General features: G+C 45.5%; 1 protein-coding gene across 1 annotated transcript in view; it reads right to left on the minus strand.

Moving 5' to 3' along the window:
• Positions 1-10908: 10908 nt before the first annotated feature.
• The window catches only part of LOC119399658 (cytochrome P450 3A8), a 32000-nt gene continuing 18775 nt past the window's right edge, over positions 10909-24133 (minus strand). The window contains exons 10-14 of the mRNA XM_037666473.2: positions 22060-22168; positions 21089-21180; positions 15310-15450; positions 13682-13844; positions 10909-11180 (exon numbers count right to left, since the gene is read on the minus strand). Of these exons, the coding sequence (XP_037522401.1) occupies positions 11103-11180; positions 13682-13844; positions 15310-15450; positions 21089-21180; positions 22060-22168 (583 nt within the window). The 3' untranslated portion in view covers positions 10909-11102. The remainder of the gene's footprint in view (positions 11181-13681; positions 13845-15309; positions 15451-21088; positions 21181-22059; positions 22169-24133) is intronic.

Consider the following 24133-nt stretch of genomic DNA (forward strand, 5'->3'; position numbering starts at 1 on the left):
CCCTTTGTTCTCCGGGCGTCGCGTTCGGCGTCCGATACCACATTTGGCGACGAGGATGGGTATCTTTGGGGGCGGCATTTTACGTTACGGACGGACCACCAGGCTTTAACTACGTTGCTATCAGCTGGCGCGGTGGGGCGACGCCCCTTGCGGATTTCTCGATGGTGCGCCCGGCTGTTATACTATGACTTTTCTGTACAATATTGCAAAGGTGCCGATAATGTCGTGGCTGACGCATTATCTCGGCTGCCAGTCCAGCTTCCGCCAGCACAGACGCCGGAAGAAGAGATAATTTCTTTGGTTGCTGCATGCTTAAATAAGGATGAGTTACAGGCAGCCACTGCTAATGACACTATTTTACAGCAGGTTATTCAATTCATTGCTGAGGGATGGCCTCCAAAGAAGCATATGACTCCAGTACTAGCACCTTACTTTGCAGTGAAAGACGAACTGTCTTATGCTGACGGACTCGTTTTCCGCGGGGAACGTGTTACTGTTCCAGAAACTTGCAGGGGGCAATTAATTCAGTTAGCCCATGAAAACCATCCAGGCATAATCCGGACAAAGCAGTTGCTTCGTGACAGGTATTGGTGGCCGTGCCTTGACAAACAAGTGGAAAGTGCTGTTCGGCACTGTTACATCTGTCAGGCTGCCGACAAATCGGCGAAACCTGTCTTTGCACCACTACAACCAGTTTCTTTTCCTGAGAAACCGTGGGATAAGTTGGGTATGGACATTATTGGTCCTCTTTCAAATGTCCCCTCAGATTGTCGCTTCGCAATCACTTTAATAGATTACTACTCTAAATGGCCGGAGGTTTGTTTCGTTCGAGACGTTACGTCTGATGCAGTCATCACCTTCTTGACTTCCATTTTCTGCCGTGAAGGGTTTCCAACATGCTTAGTAACGGACAATGGTCCCCAATTCAAGTCTCAACAGTTTGAAACATTCCTTTCCGAGCGAGGTATCCAACACCTCTGTTCTTCCTACTACTATCCGCAAGCAAATGGTCAGGTTGAGCGCTTCAACAGGGTTCTGAAGGAGTACATTCAACTAGCTAAACTGGAGCAACGTCCTCTCAAGAAGGCAATTACTGAGTATTTAGGTACTTACCGGTTTTCTCCTCAGGCGACTACGGGATCGTCTCCTGCGATGTTGCTCCATAAGCGCCAACCCCGCACAGCGGTGGATATAACTGATCTGCCGTTGCCGTCTACTTTTCCGTCCTTTTCGGACAATACCATAAGGACCCGTGTTTTTCATAAACAGGAGTACATGAAGAATTATGTTGATCAGAAAAGAGGTGCCAAACCTCCAGTCATTCAGGTAGGGCAAAGAGTTAAAGTACGTATTCCAGGAAAACAACATAAGTATAGAGGTCCGTTTACAGTTATGTCTTCGGTCGGTTCCCATGCATTTAAACTTAGTGATGGATCGGTTTGGAATGCTTCTAAACTTGTTATCGTCCACTCCGAACGGGAACCACCTTCAAACATGCACTTGTCAATACCTTCTCAGAACCAATTGTTTTCCTCTGCCTCGGTTCCACGGTTGGTTTCTGTCCCTATTCCTGCAGCATCACCATCTTCCCCTGGCGGGGATGGTCTTCAGGCACCGGTTCAATGCCCGGCTGTGGTGCCCAGCCACAATGCTTCTTTTTCTTCTAATATGCCTTCTCTTGAGCCACAGAGCTCCTTAGCGGCACCGGTTCAAAGTCCGGCTGTGGTGCCCAGCCACCATACGTCTACTGAGTGCGTAGTAGAGCCACCGGGCTCCTTACAGACACCTTCTCAACGTTCGGCTGTGGTGTCCAGCCCCCATGATGTTTCTCCGTGCCCCGAGCACGCTTCAGAGTCCTCAGACTCTTCTCAGGCTCCGTATCAATACTTGACTGACGAGCCCAGTCCCCATGCCAGTAATTTTTCTAACACTAACGGACATGCTTCCGAACCTTTGGGTTCCCATGTTTCGCGTGAAGTTTCTCCGTCCCCAGCCACTACTGAGGGACGCTTAAGTGAGTCATCTGACTCTAGTTACTCCTCTACGCTCTCAGCTGTGCCTGAGCAGCGCGTAACTGAGCCACTAGGCTCATCAGAAGATACACAACTTGCTGCTCCGCAAGGGAGCACTTCGGAACGAAATGCGCCTCGACGGTCGAAACGGTTGCGTAAGAAACCGTCCAGGTTTAAGGACTTTGTGTCCTAAATTCTTTTTTCACTTACTTGTTGAAGTCAGTGTGCCATACTTGTGCATTCTTGTGTGTATGCTGTGCATCTATTCATTGTATAATGGTTAGCAGTTCTGCCGCTTGGCACACTGGTATGCTGTGAATTCTGTGTTGTATTTTATTTGTATCAGTGTCTTCAGCTAGAGTACGCTGTGTACTTTGCTTTTGTTCCCTTGTCGTGCCGGTTCCTTGTCACCAATTGGACGTTACACCAAAAGAGGGGGGGATGTTAAGGTGTCTACTGTTAAGGTTGTATACAGTGTAATTGTCATTAATCACTGTATAAGGATTTAAAGCCCACATGTCCTTTTCATTCTAGGGGGGGATGATGTGGTATGTGGGTTCCAGTTTCGGTTTCTTAAAAATTATTTTTGCCCTTAGGGGGCGCCACCATGTACATATATGCGCGGCACTGTGTGAAATAAATCAGTTCCTGCTTGGCTACCGGCTGCTGCTGTTCTTCCTCCCGGCCGGCGCTTCGGGCGCCGTGCCCTTTGTTCTCCGGGCGTCGCGTTCGGCGTCCGATACCACACCAATCTTGATAAACATCTCTGAGCGTGAAACAGCGCGTAAAGAATGGAGAACAGAATGAAGCAGAAAGAATCAGCGCTGGCTAAACTTAATTTTGATTATAGCTTGTCAAGCAATAAATAAGAACAGACTTATGACGTTACAGAAACAGCATTTCTTTCCGTGTGGGAACAAAACTTATTTTTGCTATTACACAGTTTTCTGTTTTGCCAAACGAAGTCCTTGAACGATGCGGGAGTTTGTTTTCTTTTATACAACTTCTATTTCTAAATGATTTTTAGATGCGAAGCAGCTCTTTGACTAGCCTGTGTAACGCTGTCACTCCGTCCGCACAAACGCGAGGCAGCGCGCTTCCCTCGGCGCAGGTGTTGGAGCGGTGCCAAGTAGGTCACTCCGCAGCTGGGCGTTGACGTCACGCTTCCCTCGCCCGCTTCCCTCGCAGGTGCGCGCTTACGTCACTCTCTCCCTCACCCGCCGGAGCGCCCGCAGCTGCCGGCTCCAACGCCGCTCGCCTCCCGTGTCTGCGTTTCAAACAAACGTTTACACCAGTAAACGCTACACCGAGTTTAGCTTCAAACGAATCTTCCAGCGCTCACCGCCGCACCCGCGTTAGCGCCGTTCAACCCGTGACGCCACCCGTGCGCAACGCTGCTGCTTCGCGTCCCATCAGGGTTCCCTTCGGGCAGATGGTCCAATTTCTTAGCAAGGAAATGCTTACGTCCTTTGTAATTGCCGATTTTGTTTTGCGCCATTGCCGTATGCCTGCTCACTAACTACCTTCACGAGTTTGCAGCATTTTACTTGTCTCTCGACAGTGGCTGTTTGCCTTCCACCTCTGGCACCTACCCACTCTGGTGAATCGGCCAGAAGTGGGTAGTTGCAGTAAATAAGTATACACACCTTCAAATACAAATATGATCACGAAAGTCGTTATTACACGCTGTTTAAAGTCAATTGGTCGTTTTACTAAAGTGGATGGCATAATGGTTGCAAAAATTGACTTCGTACGATGGCAAAAAATAGCAGACAGGGATGAAGTATTTTATTATTTTGCTTTATGACAGTGTCGTCATTCTTTTTTTATATGATGTGCTCTACACTTGCAGTGGCTGCCAATAAAGCAGCCTTTAAAAATCAACAAGTCCATGTGTATCTTTAGTGCCACTTCCGCGCATTCTCTTCTTAGAACGTAAGTGCAGCTTATAACAAGAACGTAATATAGCGCGTAGCCTTCAGATCCTTTGAAACTTAATGTACGGGCCGCTTTGTGGTGCAGACATCCCTGCACCACTTCAGAGATTTGTGCCACATTGTTGGAATTGTTTGAGACTTCAGGAATGTTGCTGTTTTCGTTGTTCCCTTGCATATGGTTCGTACCCATACTGGCGGATTGGCCAAGAATTGTTCGAATGAGATTTTTAATATCTATTGTATTAACTAATGAATAAGCAAAAAAGAAAGTGTGCGGAATGACAACAGTGCTTTTTGCTGGTCTTTTGTTCTTTTGGCTTATCAAACGCTCAGGAACTCGCGAAAGCAAAGTCAACCGAATACCCGCTTGAGGTAGCCGCTGCAGTTGCCTTTGGAAGCTTACATTCCCTTGGCGGTTTCAAGACCATTAAAGGGCTGCCCACAGTAAGATTTTGCGTTGCAAAATTTTACCAATTTCGAGTGCGCAGGCGTGTAAGGAAGTATACCTTTTATAAACGGGGTTCATAAGCTAGCACGCGTGCTTATTGCTAAAATGTCGGTAATGGTAAGGGTAATCTAGCTAATGCCGCGGTATCCAGGGACCAGTGCTGGGCTGTATCGAAGATACATGCATCTCAGATACTATCTTAGATACTCTTTGGGCATCTTTTATCTGTATCACGATACGCAAGATGTGTATCAGTATCTACATTTCCGATACATGAAAGAATGTATCTTCTATCTTAGGACGCAAGATACTGCAATCACAACGCCCCCGTCAAAACAAAGGTTCTCAAGCTGATACTGCTGCCACTAAGTCCCTCGAATAAAACTAAACGTAGTGACATTCTTATATCTTTCCGCCTGAGTCCTCCAGCGAGGGTAGGATATGTCTGTGAGTCGTTGTTGGTGGAGTAGAGTCACGTGGTGGCACTCGCGCCGTCTCGACAAAAACGAGTGCGGTAACGTCTGCGCCCAGTCGACCTTTTGTTTTCTCGATTTCTTTTTAGCTGTGCCAGTGTCACGACACTTGCTCTTATCCACTCCATCAATGCCGCGTACTTCAATGCGCGCGTCGTCTAACACGCCAATCCTGATGCCGCTATAGTGTCGTTATAAAAGTTTCTCTTTTAACACGAAAGTGTTTTATGCCGGGGTCCACCAAGACTTCAGTGACGTATTTCCGTCACGGAAATGACGTCGAAAAAAATCACAGCATATCCACGGAGTGAATGATGATGAGTGGGCGAAGCTGCGGAGGTTCATCGGTAAACCGTGAATCTTCCGTGAATTCTGCCCAGTACATCATCACCGACGTGAGATCGGGCGCGTTTATATTAAAGGTTCGATGAGTTATGACGACTTGCAGCTCACTTTAATTTTACATGTACGCTGTGAATTTTCATTGTTTAGAAAACCATTGCTTTAGAAAACATCTGGCGTCTTTCGTTAAGCAGCTGGCGTCTTTTCGCTTTGCTTTATAAACATCTGGCGTTCTTTCGTTTTGCTTTTACAAAACATCTGGCGTCTTTCGTTGGTTTATTTCATCAATCAACGGCGTTTTGAACAAATTTTTTATTGTTTAATCACGCACAGGAGAAATCTCACCAGGCACTACCTTGGAGGTAAACAATGGCTCAATGGCTGCTAATGGGAATGAGAGACAGAAGAAGTCAGCTTTTAGCTAACACTTACACTTCTACTTCTACTAACGTTTCCTACTGGAACATGCCAATGGCTGCTAATGGGGAATGAGAGACAGAAGAATTCGGCTTTTAGTTAACGTGCACGCTGCGAATTTTTTATTGTTCAACAACGCACAGGAAAAATCTCCCACCGGCACCACCTTGGAGGTCAAAGCGTAAGACTGGTTACGCACTACGACTACGACTACGAGGGACGAACGGGTGCCGCCTTAAGGAGCTTCGCCCCTAAAAATATACACAATCAGATGGCAAAGAAAAAAAGGTACCGTCAACGGTCATCGAACCCACGACCGCTCGGTCCGCAACAACAGATGCCGGGCACGCTATCCACTGCGCCACGGTCACTTTTTTTTATTACATGGTTTTGGTATAAAAAAAGCAAGGCACAAACACCAGTTGCTATAAAATCACCCAAAGTACACTGTACATGCGGTGACTCTGCAGTCAACCAGCATCATGCTGGTATCGTCAGATTAAAATTCGCGTAAGATCACGAGGGGCTCTACTCTTGAGAGCCACTGGGGTGGTTCCGGTGACGCCTTGTGTGTTTCCAAAAACCAATGCACACTTTCCCTGAAATATGCTCGCGCAGGCCGCGCATCCTTATCAAAGTGGTAGCCTGCCATACGTGATCTCCACAAGGAGTGGAGGCCCGGGAGCATAATTGCGTCGAAAGGAACGCCATCTTCATTTTCTACGCTCAAAAACCGGATTCCATACGGGTCCAGAGGAAATTCTTTTTTGACAGATCTCTGCAAGACATCCCAAAAGTAAACACCTTCCCAACAATGTAAAAAAACATAATCAATTGTTTCTGGACATTTACAAATTAAACAATGAGTGCCCCACGGTAAAAAACCACCCTTCTTTTCCAAAAAAAGCTTTAACTGGCAACGTAGCTGAATGTAATTTAAAGAAAAAGGTTTTTGTTCCAGGCTGCACCTGCATTTTTTTTAACTCTTTTTAAAACGTTTCTACCTGGGCACTGCGCCACGGTCACAGGTTCTGAAGGCTTTACGAAGCGCCTTTTATATCTACCACTCTCCCGGTCGGCTGGGTGGTGTTGACCTCTGGGAGTGGTAAGGTAAAATAATTCGTCATTGCTGTGGCCTCCGCGACTAGCACCTGCAACGCGTTACGCGTCCGTCCCATTCGGCGCGTTTTCAATAGAAGTAGAATTTTGTCAATGCCTTAACACACCGCGAGGTGGCGACCTTTGCCCAAGCGTCGTAAAAGCGTCGGCCTCGCCAGGGGCCTCGCTCAGCATCACGCTAATACAAACCAAAAATAGCTCTGCGACGCGCGCCTGCCTCACCTGGCTGTAACACCGCGTTCCATGCTCACGCGCTCGCCACGAGAAAAATCGCGGCCGGGCTACCGGGCCGGCACGACGCGCTTTGCGTTTCCCTCTAGTCCGGCCGTAATGTTCAATCACATTTTAACATGCCGCGGGATGGCGACCAAGTTCTGCGTCCAATATGCGACGCTCTTCTGGCTATCACACCTCGTTCTCTGATTACGCTTTGACCGTTAACTACTAGAGCTACCACAAGGGTTTGTTTAATCATTTAACATGGACGTTAGTCGTCGCGATGGAGATGTACCACCAATCATCAAAGTGGGTGCATACACGTAAACGGCGCCATTAGCTGCCATACATCAATATACATTGTGCAAACTCTCTTATATCAATGTACAGTAAGCGTTCAGTTACTTCTGTAAGGGCACGCTTTACTTTCGTGTTATTCCGATTCCTATGACAGAGGGATCAACCGTGTTTTTTTGCTTGAGCATGAAGTCTGAAGAATGAAAGAATGGGGTTGCTTTAGATCTTGTAGCTTTCACATATAAGGGATTTGAAGGATCTCGGGGATGTAAGATTGCTTTTGCATGCGAGGGAATTGACTTGTATACAAGTTATATTGTAACTGCTATAGAACCTCCGGTATTGCTGCTAGATAAAATAGAACAAGCAGTACTTACCTAAGAGAAGATATCTTGGCGTACCGTATCTTTTCCTGCTATCTATATTCAAAGAGTTCTTACATCGTAATTTGACTGATAGAACAAATGCTTCCTTAGCTGTCATTTTGCATCGCATACGTTACCTAGGTCTCTGTAATATTTTTCGCAGGTTTGTTTACTGCAATATATCCTTTGCACCGTGCTGCCAAAATAAGCACTCTATTTTATTGTTACCTTTCACAGTTTGCGTCATTCCTACTAATGCTTAGATATTCACATTCGACTTGAGCTGACTGTTACGTGAACGCGATGTTGAGGACAAATTTATAACAATCTGGGCGTCCCGGGAGTATATACAGAACCAAAATTCTGCTTATTACTTTGTAAAGCAGTGAAATTGAGTTTGCATTTTAATGGAAATTATTAGGAGCCACCTTAAAGATGCGTGGAAAGGGATTAAAAACATTGTTATCCCAAATGTTTTGTTTTTCTCATGAGTGTCCCAAGGAGCCGTTTAGGATATTTTCCAGAGGCACCGAATTTTCCTTTGTCTTACCTTAACAGGTAAGTTGACGATACTTCATACTTGCTTTTTTCAAAAACTGCGCCAAAAAAAGTACCTTTAGCTTGTACGTATACTTCTTTACGTTACCGTGTTACCGGATACCGGACGGAATCTGCGCATCTGCGGACGGAATATGCGCACGTAAAGGTTTACGGAACGTAAACTACTCGCCAGATAGGCTTTACGTTTACGGCCCTATCTCGCAAGTCCACCTTCGTTTGTCGCTACTCGCGATATCCGTTTTGTGGAAACTCCAGCCGCCGAGTCAAAATAAGCCGAATTCGTGCGAGCGCCACTTACGATCACCTTGTTTGAGACGGATTACCGAGGCTAGAGTGACCAAGGTTACCAAATTCGTAAACGTGAGAAGCCTAAAGCCCCCGACAGGCTGAATAGGTGGCGCCATCTAGCGCCATCTGGCGCCAATGTGTTTTGTGCTTGCCTGGTTAACATTGGCGCCATCTGGCGCCAATGTTAACCAGGCAAGCACAATATTGTTGTTTCAAAAATATCGGGCGGTCTACTTCCATAGCTTAAATTGCTTCATTCCTTTCATTCCTTGCTTTCATTCCTTAAATACCTTGGAGCGGCATAATTACGAATGAGTTGCCTTTTTATTAATTTTTTTGCCTCAAAAACACTAAGCGAAAACAAACGTGTCCATGACTGTGGTTGCACGAAGCGTCACAAGATGTCGACACCATCATCTGGCAACCCGGTATTGCTACACCCCATTGCGTATACCGGCATACTGCGCACGCTAAAAACCTCTCTTATGATTTTGCCGCAACGGTAATTCAGCATTACCTAAATTAAATGTAGTTTAAATGCAGTTATCATCACCATTTAGTTGCTTGTGCAAACGTAAACGTATACGTTTACGTACGTACGTAAACGTTTACGTATAGCGAGCTAAAACTTTTCTAGAACATGCGTTCCGGTAACACGGTGAACGCAATCCGGTATTCCGGTAACACGGTGACGTTAAGAAGTATACGTACATACAAGCTAAAAATCCCTAAAAAGACACCAAATACGAGCAAGAGACACAGAACGACACTGCGACCTCCCCGTGTCGCTTTCTCATCTCCGGTGTTTTTGTCGCGCAGTTTTCGTAAGAATGGATTACCAACTAACACATCACTCAGTTCTACTCCATGCTTAAATGCCATAGCTATTACGCTTACCGCCTGTATCGTGTTTCTACATTTATGCGCTGTGATTGTTTGATACGAATCCGCCTTTCTATTTTACCTAAATATATTGTCACGTGGTCGTGACGTTGACGATGGCAGTGTGACGTTGACGAAGGCGTTGACAAAGTGCACGTGGCAATATATTCGTTTTTTAGGCCTCCATGAAAATGTTAACTGTTACTAATCGCCAGGTAATCGGAACCATGACTCCGATTACGCGGTGGCTGGTGCTATGCTTCGGAAATTGTGGGCAGTAGGCGACTGCAATCCCAGGCAGCGAAGCTGACAGGCCCAAGAAGGTCAACGTTCATACTGCCAGGGACGTTTGCCACTTTCTTTATATATATATCTTCGGCGACTCTTGGTCCCTCCTAAAGTTATTGTCCGGCCGGTCATTTACTGTACGTTACCTTAGATACTAAAAACCCTATGAGCAGAAGGCGAAATACCAGTTTGCGTGTCAGCGCGTAAGGTGACAGCTCCTAGAAGCTGGACGCAGTTCTTCAAGGACAAAGGATCAACAGAACAAAAAGGAAGGAAGAGGTACGCGAAAAATATGTCCTTACCTCTGACAGGCATTGAAGAGAGTAATGTGGCATTGATAATTAGGCCCCCTGGTGTTGGAGAGCCCCAAGCCCAGCGTTGCTCAACTGGCGAGCAAATTGAGCAGATCGGTTTTCAGGGTACGCGTTATATGTCCTAAAAGTGGAACTTATGATGTTCAACTTCATTGTTGATAAGCATAATAATTGCGGGAAATTTACGTGTCAAAACCACCTTATGATTATGAGGCCCGCCGTAGCTGGGGACTGTGGATTAATTTCGACCAACTGAGGTTTCACGTGCACCTAAGTACACGAGTGTTTGCATTTCGCCCATATGGAAATGCGACCGCCGTCGTCCTTGGGCTTAGCCTTGATAAGCACATCTGAGCATGAAACAGTGCGCAAAGGCAGGATAACGGAATCAAGCGCACAGCCACAGCACTGACTAACAAATGACATTTTATTATGGCTTGACAAGCAAAAAATAAGAACAGGCATGTGACGTCACAGATATAGCAAGCATCCTATTCCTTGTTGGGACAACATTTGTTTTCGCTATTAAGCGGTTTTCGGTTTTGCTAAACGAAGTTCTTGAACAATGCGGAAGTTTGTTTTCTTGTACAACTTCTATTTTGAAAGGATCTTCTTAGAAAGAAAATGTTTACGTCCTTCGTAATTTCTGATTTTGTTTTACGCAGATGCCGTATGCCCGCTCGACTACTAACTTTGCGAGTTTGCTGCGTTTGTCTTGCCTCTTGACACTGTTTTGTGGTACTTGTTTCCTTTATACACCTGGCACCTACCCACTTTGGGGACCGGCCAGAAATTGTTCAGTTGCAGTAAAGAAGCATAAAGTTTCAAATAAATATGTAATGTAGAAAGATGGTATCACACGCTGCTCAAACTGAATGTGTCGTTCTACTTCAATGAATAATTGAACAATGATCAAAAGAAAGGACTTTTATGAAGGAAAACAGTGGGAGGCACTGATGAAGTACTTTATTATTGTGCTTGATGACTTTCGTTTTTATAGGACTTGCGATACTCTTGCATTGGCTGCCAAAAGAGCAGCTCTTAAAAATGAACAAGTCGATAGGTGCCCTGAGTGCCACTTCTGGGCATTCACTTGTTATAATGTAAGGGCCGCTAATAGCACGATAAAATACTACATGCAGTTCAGATCCTTTGAAACTTAATGTACGGGCCGCTTTGTGGTGCAGACATCGATGCATAGAAACGGAGCTCGAGGTCTTTCTGGAACACATAAGAAACGGACACATTTTAAGCATTGAATAATACATGTTTCTATGACTTTCTACGTTTACTTAAGCTCACTTTATCATGATAGCGTTCTGCAAAAATGAAAGACGTCAGTAGCCCCAGGGCATCGCAATATTGGGTGTTACACAAATAACAGTGAGAACTCCATTTCGTAAAGATGGCGACCATCACTTTTACAAGGGCAGTACAGTGCGTAATGACCATAGGTCAATCAATCAATCAACCAATCAATCAATCAATCAATCAATCAATCAATCAATCAATCAATCAATCAATCAATCAATCAATCAATCAATCAATCAATCAGTCAGTCAGTCAGTCAATCAGTCAATCAATCAATCAATCAATCAATCAATCAATCAATCAATCAATCAATCAATCAATCAATCAATCACTTATTTTCTTTTCACATTGAAAAAGAGGTCGGCAAACTTACTCATGAGTCGACTCACTAAGCCTCAGATTGAGCTGCGAGTCTGAGTCTGGGTGAGTCAGGCTGAGTAACATATTCGTGAGTCTGAGTCCGAGTGAGTTTGGTTGAGAAAAATTTCAGTGAGGCTGAGTCCGAATGAGGAAAAGTTTGATGAGTCTGAGCCCCAGTGAGCCCTAAGGGCAAAATGTATTTCATGAGTGAGTCTGGGTGAGTTCCACATTTTTTGCCGACCTATGATCCTATCTACTGAACTTCAGCATTACTATGAGCCTTGTGATGACTCTCGCTTATACTCACGTCTGCTCACACATACTTAAAAGCACTTGCGTTCATACGCCATCTGAATATTTATTGATCACGTGGCGTGAGTTACGGAGGGGGCGAGAAGAGGGGGGTTTGACCTTTCTCTGGGAAAATCTTTCATTGATAAAATATCCCTTGTGAGTCATCCCTTTCGCTAAAAATCTCCTTACCGCATACGAATCATTGATAGCTAGTATTTGAAGGTATGAGATCAAAACGCGCCAAGGAGAACACCAGTTGTATGAAATATTGATGTTAAAGAGCATTGACACTATGGTCGAAAAAAGTTAAATATACGCTAATGGAGTCGACTCACTCAGACTCAGATCGAGCCGTGAGCCTGGGTCAGAGTGAGTCCGAGCGAGCAATATTTTAGTGAGTTTGAGTCCGAGTGAGTCCGGTTGAGGAACAGTTTGGTGAGTCTGTGTCCGAGTAAGTCCTAAAGGTAAAATATATTTCATGAGTGAGTCTGAGTGAGCTCCACATTTTTTGCCGACTTATGGTCACGAGTGAGAGTTATACGTCAGAAGAAAGCAGAGGACTATGAAGTTTGCAAGGCGTTCGATTGCGCACGGGCGCGTGCTTGGAAAACTACAGAGAGCTCGAGGCATGTGAACCGAGCCGGAAAGAAAGAAGATGACTAGTGAGCAGGTGAGCAGGGATTGTCTGCGCGGGCTCGACAGAGGAAGGTTGCATCGCCAGCAGAAGCACTGGCGACGGAAGCGACCGGCGTTCGGGTCTGCAGCCGAGGACGCGGGCGTCCTGAGGTGTGGCCGGGGGACTCGACGGCGTTCGAGCAAGGCTCCTCAGTGATACAGCGGCCGTGCACAGCAAGTGCGGACGATCCTGACGCAAGCGCCCTTTTGAAGCAAGCCACCCAAGGCAATCCCCGGTGCGCCACGTCGATGATGTAACGGCACGCCGGGTGGAGCCGACGACGACGTTAAGCCTAACGGGCCTAAAAGCTATCCACGTCAGCGATACAACGGCCTGCATGCACAGGTGACGAACGACGCATCGAAAATGTGAGTGGATCTCAAGATTGGCAAGGACATCGTGGGCCACGACAATCGACCGAACCTGAATCACGACAGACGGCACTTTGGCTGTGAACCGAGCGATCAGCACTGACAAGTAAGGCTGTCCAACACATCACTGACTATGTGTATGGCAGCCAGACTATACTAGCAGGGCAGTTTAATTATGCAGTTGGTTCCTTGTTTGAGTTTGAAGTGACTGTATTTTTTGTATATTTGTATATTTTGAGAGTGCCATGTTTTCTTTGTTTTATAAATGTGTCTGGTGCTCTACTACGAATCTTTGAGTCCATCCTCCCGCAACCACCCGAATCCGTGACACAGTGACGGGGCTACATTCGGTAGCAGCGCACCCTTGCGCTCCCTCCGACCTTGTTCAAAAAGAGTTTCATCATCCCTGCCAGGGAGTAAGCCTGAGGAGTTCTTTTTTCCCGCTGAATTTTGTTCCAGGCATGTAGGTACACCATGGAGTGAGACGAACCATGCATAAGTACAGTTACAAACTCTGAAGACAACAATGACACATTCATTTCTTGTGCCGTCGTCAATGTGCCCAGTTCAGATTCCAGACCCTCCCCTCACCTTGCCCCATTTCCGGCGATGCCGTCTAGGTAGGGCGAATGGGAAAGCTACGCCTGTGGTCATAAGTATATTCATGCTTAGTCAGCCACTCAAGTTCCGAAGATAAAACGTTTCCGTACCTTTTGGGACTCTCCGAGGGTCAACCTGTACTTCTGCACCATTCTCGCCACTGTGTACATAATCCCTAATATTGCCAGGCGCTCTCCGACGCAGTTTCTCGGTCCAACGCCAAAAGGTTGGTAGGCGATGGATGCCCTGGAGGACGAGTTTTCGGCGAGAAACCTGAAATAACGGATGTGTGGTAGGTATTAGTGAACTGGATATGAGTGCTTTCCTATCGGTTGCACGCGCTTCAAAGCTAATTGTGAAGAATGAAAAAAATTGCATTCGTTGAACACGGTTAAACCAAGTTCGTCAAGCGGTAGCTTGATTTTGCTTGCTTTGGCTGCCAGACAGCAGCTTTTTTAGCAGAAACTATCGCATCTACAATCGGACCACAACGCACACACTCTGCTCGATGACGTTGGTGCTCTCGATGCGAACGCGCAGTGAACTTGGACGCAGCGAGCGCATCTGGCGGTAGCAGACCGAAGGCTGAGCTTGAGCCGCTCTTTTTTTCTGCGAACGTGCAGCACTAGCGTTTAGCTGGGGTTCTTTGCCAAGTATTGCGATGACACGCCAGGTTCGTGTAACGAAGGACATGGCGTGACTTTCCCTGAGCTTTAAGGTCAGATTCACGGAACGAGGAATTTCCGGGTTTGTACAGCAGGAACAGAAAGAAACGCCAACATGCGGCATCTACATTCTCTGCTGTATCGCATTTATTTTCAGGCAGTTGTAGACTGGACGGTGAATAAAAAGCCACTAAAATCATACATGATACAATCAAGAACCATCTAGCATCTTTTTATTGCCATCAAGGTCAGAGCGTGGTGAAAACAACGCACTGCGCTGTTCGCGTTTTTTCTATCTTCCCTGTACGTGGATGAGTAGAACTGTCGCTCCAGAAACCCAATTCGGAAATCGTCGTTGTTCACTGTATTGAATTAATGGCTGAATGACAAGCTATTCACTTGTTACAAAACGTATAGTTTTTCTTGACTGCATTGAGCTAACAACGGGCAGTAGACTGGAGGCGAGTTAATTTGCTCATCAAAAGCTAAAGAGCAGGCACCGCAAAAAATGAATAGACTGAAAAGCACGCCGGATTGCTGCTGATATGCGCTTATGTCATCATGTCTGTCTACACTGGTAATAAAGGTTGCCATAAGACAAACAACAATCCACGAACAGGAAGTGTTTCGGAACTTCAAAAAAAAAAAGATACACCAGGAAAACAGCATGCGCATGTTAATAAAATCGTTACAGCTCTCGCGTTTCTGTTAGGACATGTTTCGAATAGTATGAAAACAAGATCTCATCACCGGTAAAGTGCTACTGAAATACCAAATAAAGTTTACTACGCTCAGCGCCATCTTGTGAATGCTGCAAGATGGCGTGCAACTGACGCAGGTGCCCCAATGATCAAAACTAATCATGCAGGATTAGTTTTGATCGCTCGGTGTTTTCAAAGCGCTCCTATATCGATGTACACTACATTTTTCGCTTGTTGCTCTCATCAGAATGCGTCTGCCGGTACAAGCATCAACACCGCAACGAAGCTCATCAGCTCCACGCCGTATCCCTCGAATACAGCGGCGGGTAAAGTGCGTAATTTCACTCGACCGTTGTCATTTGACGCTCGTACCTCTCGGGGTCAAACTTGTGGGGTTCGGGCCAGTAGCGATGGTCCATGTGTATATGCATCGTTGGAGCCATGATCGAAGTGCCGGCTTTGTACTTAACGCCATTGTATTCAAAGTCGTTCATGGCACGCCTTGTGGTAAACCTGGGCAGAGAGAAAGAGAGAGAAAAAAAGACGTTTATTTGCTACGGAGCGAAAAGTATGAAATGTTTAAACATCCAACTCCCGGCTAGTCGGCAAATCTGATGCCGACTAGCCGGCAAATCCCGTTTTATCTGACGAAGTCACAGAAAATTGTTCCTTCGTAGAAAGAAGTGTCTGAAATGCGACGAAACACCGAGCTGTGTGAACAAAGTAAAGTAAATGACATTTAAGGGCTCGTCTTTCTTTGTTAAGACACAATATTAATGAGACAGTAGCTATTAAGCGCAGTATAAATTACCACGAAAGCAGGAACTGAACGAGCCGTATTTGGAGAGACGGCTGTGCAGGATACAAGGAAAGCGTGACGAAGAAACCAGGTGATCCCTGGATTATTTTTTACCTCGTTTCGAGCACCTCCTCGCATGAAGTATGGATTAAAAATAAGAGAATGAGCGAAATGAAGCGAATATGTGGTAACGCAAGGACTTCCTAACGCTGCTTACGCGCTCACAACGACGACACTCAAAGAAGGAGAAATCATATACATTTCGCTGTCAATCACCTGAATATGCGTCAATGCGGCATTTCGCAACCAATTTTTTCGCACCCTGCATAAAATAGTTAACTTTGCTCCACCGCATCAGGAAGGTATCTATATGCAGGTGACAGAATTATCTCTTATTTCCAGTTGTCGAACCAACTTTTTTTCGAAAGAAAATAGAGCCATCGGCTCAGTTTGCTTCGGAAGCCGATGTTTCCATGGACCGGAAACTGATTACGTGAACATTGCGGAGTAACGCAATGTTCACGCGGAGTAACGCAATCGGAAAGCGCTGATTCCCACCATAGCTGTAGTGACAAGCATCCAGCTATCTTGGCACGTGGACTTCGGGCCCACCAACACCGCCTTTCGACGTCACCGTGGATTCCGGGTGACATCTGACAGCGCCGCCGCTGATTTGCACCACTCCGTGGCGCCACCAGCACTACAAAAGAAAGGACCCTATCTACCTGCGCTTCATTTGGCAGCAGCAGCCGTGGCATCAAGGAACGCCGCTAAGCCATACTTTTCTGGTTTCGCAGGTTAGTCTTTCACTTGATCACGGCCTTTGCCGCCTCTGTTTTCAACGCTTGTCACACCTGCTGCTGCCAAAGTTGTTTTCACGGTTCTAACAATGCCTAGTAACGCTGAACTTGCTCGTGATGTTGAAGCCTTACGGCTAGAAATTGCAGGAATGCATGAAAGCTTACGCATGATCAACCAGCTGTATGAGGAATCCAAGGAAAAGTACAATGCCGTGAGTGCGGAAAACAAAACTCTAGTCAAGGAAAACGAAAAGCTGTCCAGAAGGATAGCTGACCTCGAGCAGTACTCTCGTATAAATAATGTCGAAATCAGGGGGGTGCCATCCACACAGGGCGAAAGCTGCGTAGCTGTGCTGCAAAAAATCGGAGAGAAGATTGGATGCCCTGTGGCGCCAACTGACTTAGACACTGTCCACCGCGTCCCAGCAAAGAAAGACAAAAATATAATTGCACGCTTCTGTTCCCGCACTAAGAAGGCTGAATTCATAAGCAAAGCTCGAAAAGCACGCCTAAACGCTACGACACTCGGCTTCCCTCCCTCTGCAGAGACAAAAGTTTTTGTGAACGACCACTTGACTCAAGAGAACAAACGTCTCTTCGCGCAAGCTCTGGAACTGAAAAAGCAACACAACTGGAGGTTTCTGTGGACGGAGAATTGCCGCATTAAAGCCCGCAAGACAGAGGGAAGTCGCGTGTACGTCATTTCTTGCACTAGCGACCTTTCGCTAATCACTCCATAGCTGTTCAAGCTTCCTCGTTTTCTTATCCAATCAGATCTACATTCACGACAATGTATTTCACTTCAGAAGAACTGAAATGTTCACTTAATAACACCAAACACACCCACAAATCCTTGATACATTTTAACATACGTAGCCTGTCAAAGAACTATGATAGCATGATAGATTTCTTTTCTAATCTAAATAACCCCTTCACTATCATCTGCCTCTCGGAAATATGGCTGTCAAACGCTGATATTGTGTTATTTGGCATCCCCGGATATACAATGGAAGCATGCGTCCGTAAGGACACTCGTTATGGCGGTTCAGCCATTCTGATTCAAGATAATCAGTCGTATCGTCGTCGCCACGATCTGTATTTCTCATGTTCTAATGTTGAGTCTGTATTTTTGGAATTCGACACGTCATTCCTTTCCGCTAACAGTAGAAACACAATCATTGGATCTATATACCGCTCCCCGTCATCTTGTCCTACTCTCTTTTGCTCTCAACTGGATGCTATCTTGAACGTCATTGCTAATGAAAACAAGAATGTCATCATTCTCGGTGACATAAACATAGACATTACTAACCCTACTGATAGTCATTGCTCTAACTACACCGCATGCTATGAAGGCTATGGCCTGGATTCACTAATAGCTGTCCCCACCAGATGTCCCCCTTGTGGTTCTCAATCATTAATAGACCACATATTATCAAATTTACAAATTGAGCAACTCGCTGGTGTAATCACTGTTCCTATTACGGACCACTACCCCGTGTTTGCGTTGTTAAACTCAACCAACAACCGTACGCATAGAAACACAAGAAAAACCCACTTTAACACTTCCAAGTTCATCAAACAAATTGCAGAGACAGATTGGAAATGGATTCTTTCGGTAAGTGATCCAGTCATAGCATTCCAGCAATTTAATAACAAAATTAGAACGGCGTATTTACAGTGTATGAGCATAACACAGGTCTCACGCTGGTTTTCAGCTCCAAGAAACCCATGGATAACAACATCGCTCTTACAAAGCATTAATAAACGTGAAAACCTACACAAAAAGATCAAGCGTCAGCCTTTCAATGAAACGTTGAAGTCGCGATACGTAGCTTATTCTAATACACTCGGCAGACTCTTGAAAGAAGCTAAGCGCATCTACTTTGAGAACGCCATAATTAAACACAAAAATGACACTCGTAAAACATGGGATACAATGAGGTCATTTCTTCATTTGTCTTCACCTAGCCGTAATCCTAACAGACTGAATACAGGAACAAGGGTGGTAACAGAAGCCACTGATATCGCAAATGAGTTCAATGCTTTCTTCTGTCCTACACCTGATCATTCACAGTCAACACTCAATCACAGTCACACAGTCAATACTCAATCAACACAGTCAATACACAATCAGACCCCTTATTCATTTTACCTATATCCCACATCACCGAACGAAGTATCCAATGCAATAACTAGTTTACGGACTACTGGACCCGGTCTTGACGATTTACAGCCCTCTAAAATCAAATTAATATCACCTCACATTGTCGAAGTGCTCGCACATATAATTAACTGCATGTTTAAAACAGGTGTTTTTCCCAACGAGTTAAAACACGGTAAAATAACTCCCGTGTTCAAAAAAGGTGACAAAGAATTAGTATCTAACTATCGGCCAATCTGTATTCTACCCTTTTTTAGCAAGATCATAGAAAAACTACTTGTTAACCGCTTAACAAACTATTTCCAAAAATTTAATCTCTTATCACCTGAACAACATGGGTTTCGCAGAAACTACTCCACTGAAACAGCTATTCTATCATTCACTGACAAAATAAAGCATGCCCTTGACAGCGGCCATATTGTCGGCTCAGTATTTGTAGATTTTAGCAAGGCATTTGACACCATCTCTCATGACATCCTATCTCATAAGCTAGAGGCTGTGGGCATTCGCGGCCCAGCACTTTCACTCATAGGTAGCTATCTAACTAACAGAACGCAGATTGTAAATTTCGAAGGTTCATTGTCACATGTTAAACCAGTCACAATGGGTGTCCCACAAGGCTCGCTTCTAGGTCCCATCTTGTTTCTCGTATACATTAACGATCTTCCCAACTGCCTAACTAGCACCTCATCCATTTTATATGCTGACGATACCACTATATTTACTTCTAGCGATTGCATGAGTACCATAGTAACCCGACTCAACTGTGACCTGAGCAACTTATCAGCTTGGTGCAATAAAAACAAACTTCGTATCAATGCGTCTAAAACCCAATTCATGCTTTTTCATACAAATAAACGTGTCATCCCATCTGCACCCTCACTCATCCTTAATGATCATATTCTGTCACCTACAAATGAAGTCATCTTTCTTGGAATCAAGCTCGATCGTCATCTAAAATTTAACCTGCATGCTGAAATGATCTCGAAAAAGATCGCCTTTGGTATCAGAGTACTAATTTTAACACGCTCGTTTTTCCCACAGCATATCAGAACTTCACTTTATTACGCATTTATACATAGCCACCTTCAATACTGCATTTCCGTCTGGGGAAACACATATAGCACGCATTTAACACATCTACAACATTTACAGAATCAGGCCTTGCGGATCATAAATTTTTCTAGCTACATGTCTCATTCGGTACTAAATTACACTTCATTAAGCATACTACCACTACGCTACATGGTTCAGCTCAAACTGGTTTTACTAATATATCGCACACTTAACTATGAAATCGCTATCGATACATTTCAAGCATCTGCTCTAACTAATAGTAATAACACTAGATTTTCATCTAACAGCAACATTTTACTTCCCCGAATAAACACAAATTATGGAAAATTCACAGCTCTTTTCACTGCCATTCAATACTGGAATATTTTGCCACTAGATATTAAAGCATGCCGCACAACAATATTATTCAAAAAACACATGAAGTCACACCTACTAACAACATTGCTCGCTATCGATTCATTATGACTATATGCGTAAAGCGTTTCATTTATAATATGTATCATAAAATTGTGTTGAACTTTTTCTCCAATTTTTGGTTTGTTGTTTCTAGAAATTTAAGATTTCGCTAAAATTAGTTGCCCGGATGTTTTATTATTTATATATGAACTGTACACCGTGTTCTGTGACAATACCTTATGTTTATATAAGTTACGTTGATTGCAATTTTTATCGTCTATATTTAGTTCTGTACTATTTTCTCGCGAATTACGTTTCTTGTACAGAATTACCTTTTGTTGGTTCTTTCCATTGTTCTTTTTTGCTATATGCCCTGCTTATTATTATATCGCATCTTTTTTTTATTCTTTAACTGCTTTCTGCCATCATGCAATTTATTGATACTGACAAATGACTAATAGGAGGTCCCCCTGACAGTTTTGTAACTCCGGGACCTCCTTCTGTACTAATGGTGAATAAAAAATTGAATTGAAAAAAAAAAAAAGACAAGGAAGCTTTTTATCCAGCCTATTAACTGATGGATTTATAACTTGCACAAGCTGCTATTTTCACAGCAAATTTGGCGCACACACAATTTCACACCTCCAAATACTCGCTTTAGATCACTAAACGTTGTTTGGAGATAACCACTGGTCGGAGATTAGGAGTAACAGAGTGAATTCTGAGAGAAGGGAAGCGCGCGATGGGGAGACGAACAGTAACATGGGCAGATGAGATTGAGTAGTTTGCGGGGACAACGTGGCTACACCAAGCACATAATCGGGCAATTGGAGGAACATGGGACGTGCATTTGCACTGAGTGGGCGTAGTCAGTGATGATAATGATGACGATGATGATCTTGTTTGAGTACTCACAGAGTGCCTGGGGGGTACATCCTTAATGTTTCATCCACAACGCTTCTTAAATACTTCATTCGGTACGTGACGGCATCGTAATTAATCTTCCCCTGCAATGAGAAATTGTACATTGCATTGTAATAAAATAAAATATATTTTATTTTTATTGCTAAATTTAGGTACGCTTTTTAATATAAAACATATTAGCCCCGTGTAACTGGCATTCGACCAAGGTAACTTCCACGCTGAATTCGACAGAACTTATTCGCATGTACTGCCATGATGTTTCGAAAGATAATTTTGCTGTTTATTTTACACTCGCCCCAGTGGCCTAGTAGTTATGGCGCTCGACTGCTGACCCGGAGGTCGCGGGATCGAATCCTGGCTGTGGCGGTTTCATTTCGATGGAGGCAAGAATGCTTGAGGCCCATGTACTTAGATTTAGATGCACGTTAAACAAACCCTGGTGGTCGAAATTGCCGGAGCCCTCCACCACGACGTCCCTCATAACCATATCATGATTACCCCAACAATTATTATCTATTTATTTCAGTTGCACCATGCAATAGTCGTGGTTCACGTGAGCCCCTTGAGGTGAACAACGCATGATATGTGTATATATATTTACAAAGAGACTCGGAGAAGTATTGTTGCTGAACCCCAAGAAATATTTGCAAATGAATATACACATGTTTAACAAAGACAAGTGATAATTTATTAGCTGACGTTGTGACCAGTGGACCGGCCTTGTTTAGAGCTAAACGTAGGTATCTTTATATATATATATATATATATATATATATATATATATATATATATATATATATATATATATATATATATATATATATATATATATCTGCTTTTTAGATATCTGTGCTGTGTGTAGCCCCTGTAGTCGGATGCTATTTAACAAACAAGAAGAAATACTTTGCTTAAAGAGACACGTAGTGATTATGCGCATATACTGAAGAAGTTTAAGTACTCACATATTCTTCGACTGCTGAAGCGACTTCCGCTCTGACCTTTTCCTGGACATCTTGGTACTTGGCTAGGACGTAGGATAGATAGGCCATCGCCGCTGAAGTTGTCTCAAAGCTTTGAAAATAGCAGAAGAGTAAATAGAAGTTACCCTTTAGGGATAGGTGGCTTTCAATCGATCTCTATATTTTCAAGACAAAACGTAGCCTGAATTTTTTAACATCCGTCCACGCATTCTGATTGGTAACATGGTGGCAGCTAATTTCTAGGCAAACGTACGAACAGTTTCGTCTAAAGTCAAAAATTGTCCCTAACCAAATAGCATTTCTATTTTAGATGCGAAGTCATCTCTTGCTCGGGGGTATGTCCCTCGGCGTCGGCCTGGTAGTCCGCACTCACACTGCGCATGCGCAACTCTCCTCCTTCCCTCTCTTCAACAGCTGCGCGTTACTCTCTCCGCTTCTCTACCAGCACCTGCTTGCGCTTCTCCTGCGTTTTCGCTTCTGCTCTCGCGGCGCATGCGCTACTCTCCTCCTCTAGTCTCCTCTCCTTCATGTGGTAGAGCGCTGCGCGCGCTGCCGCGGCCGCCTGCATAGCCCCTCAGCTCAGCTCGGAACGACAGTGCCGCTTGCGATACTGTGCATCCTCAACAACAGCTGAGCTAGTCGGGCTCCAGCTGGCTGCAGACCTCCTGCGCAATTCGCCGGCCGTCACGAGCGCAGCAATCTTCTGCGACTCGAAACCTGCACTCCGCCAGCTCGCGAGGGAGGAACGAGGCCCCCTTCTTGCTCAGCGTGCCGCTCTCAGCCTGCTGGCCCTCCAGGAACGAGGCTGTGATGTGGTCCTTCAGTGGCTCCCTTCACACGTCGGCATCGCGGGCAACGAGGCTGCAGACGAACTCGCAAAACGAGCACACTCCGCCGAGACTTCGCTGACGGATTACGCCAGCTCGTTCGACTCGGCACGCAACAACCTTCGCCGGGAGCTGGTGCGCGAGCATCCTGACGCACGGGTCGCCTCCGGACACCCCCCTCCTCCCATCCCAGCCACTGGTTTCACTCGCCGCGAGCGCACGCTTCTTCTTGCCCTGAGGACCGGTTCTGTGTGGCCCGCGGAACGCAGGCATCGTCTTCGCGGCGCCGCTGCACCGAACTGCACCGATTGCGGCGCGATCGAAACCCTGTGCCACCTATTGTTTGACTGTCCGTCTCTCAACACTGCGCGGAAGCGGCTCGCCATGAAGTACCGCCTCGTCGGACTGCCGTGTGCGACCCTACAGGACTTGCTCCATCCCACCGGCCATGTACACCGTCGCCGATCAGCCCTTGCGGCCCTACTAGCTTTTCTCGAGGATGCCGGCCTAGTCGAACGAATTTTCTAGCCGCTCACCACGGTGACTCGGACGCCCGTTCTCCTGCCCCCCACCCCCTCACTGTTTTTTTTTTCACTCATACCTTTCTTTTTCTTCTTTTACCATACTCTTTTCACTCTCACTGTCCCTTTAATCCCCAATCCCCCGTGAGTGTATCGGTTGAGGTGTCCTCACTTGAGAGACAGTTATCGTGCACTCCACACCCAATTTCCATTTTCATTTCCTTCTTCCTTTTAAGAATCACCCCCCCCCCCCCCCCCAGCGCTTGCTTCGGTTGACTCCTCTGAAATGCGGGCTAGACATGCCGAAATTCTCTCCTGCGCAGCGCCGCGATGAGCGCCAGCGTATGCAAGTCCCCTCCTCCTCTCTCTCCTCTTTTACGCTGCTCCCCTCTCGCGCGCCTGTCGACCGCGTTCCCCGCCCGCCCTGTGTCGGTTGACTCCTCTGAAATGCGGGCTCGATATGCCGAAATTCTCTCCTGCGCAGCGCCGCGATGAGCGCCAGCGCATGCGCATCCCCTCCCCCTCTCTCTCTCCTCTCCTACGCTGCTACTCTCTCACGCGCCTGTCCACCGCGTTCCCCACTCGCCCTGTGAGAATTAACGGCCAGGCTAGAGGGAAGACACGATGCGCGTAGTGTTCCTCTTCGCGTTCCACGACGCGAGGTCGGTAGCATGCCCAACGAACGCCAACGGAACGCGATCGTGCAAG

The sequence above is a fragment of the Rhipicephalus sanguineus genome, chromosome 7, assembly GCF_013339695.2.
Source record: "Rhipicephalus sanguineus isolate Rsan-2018 chromosome 7, BIME_Rsan_1.4, whole genome shotgun sequence".
NCBI lineage: Eukaryota > Metazoa > Arthropoda > Arachnida > Ixodida > Ixodidae > Rhipicephalus > Rhipicephalus sanguineus.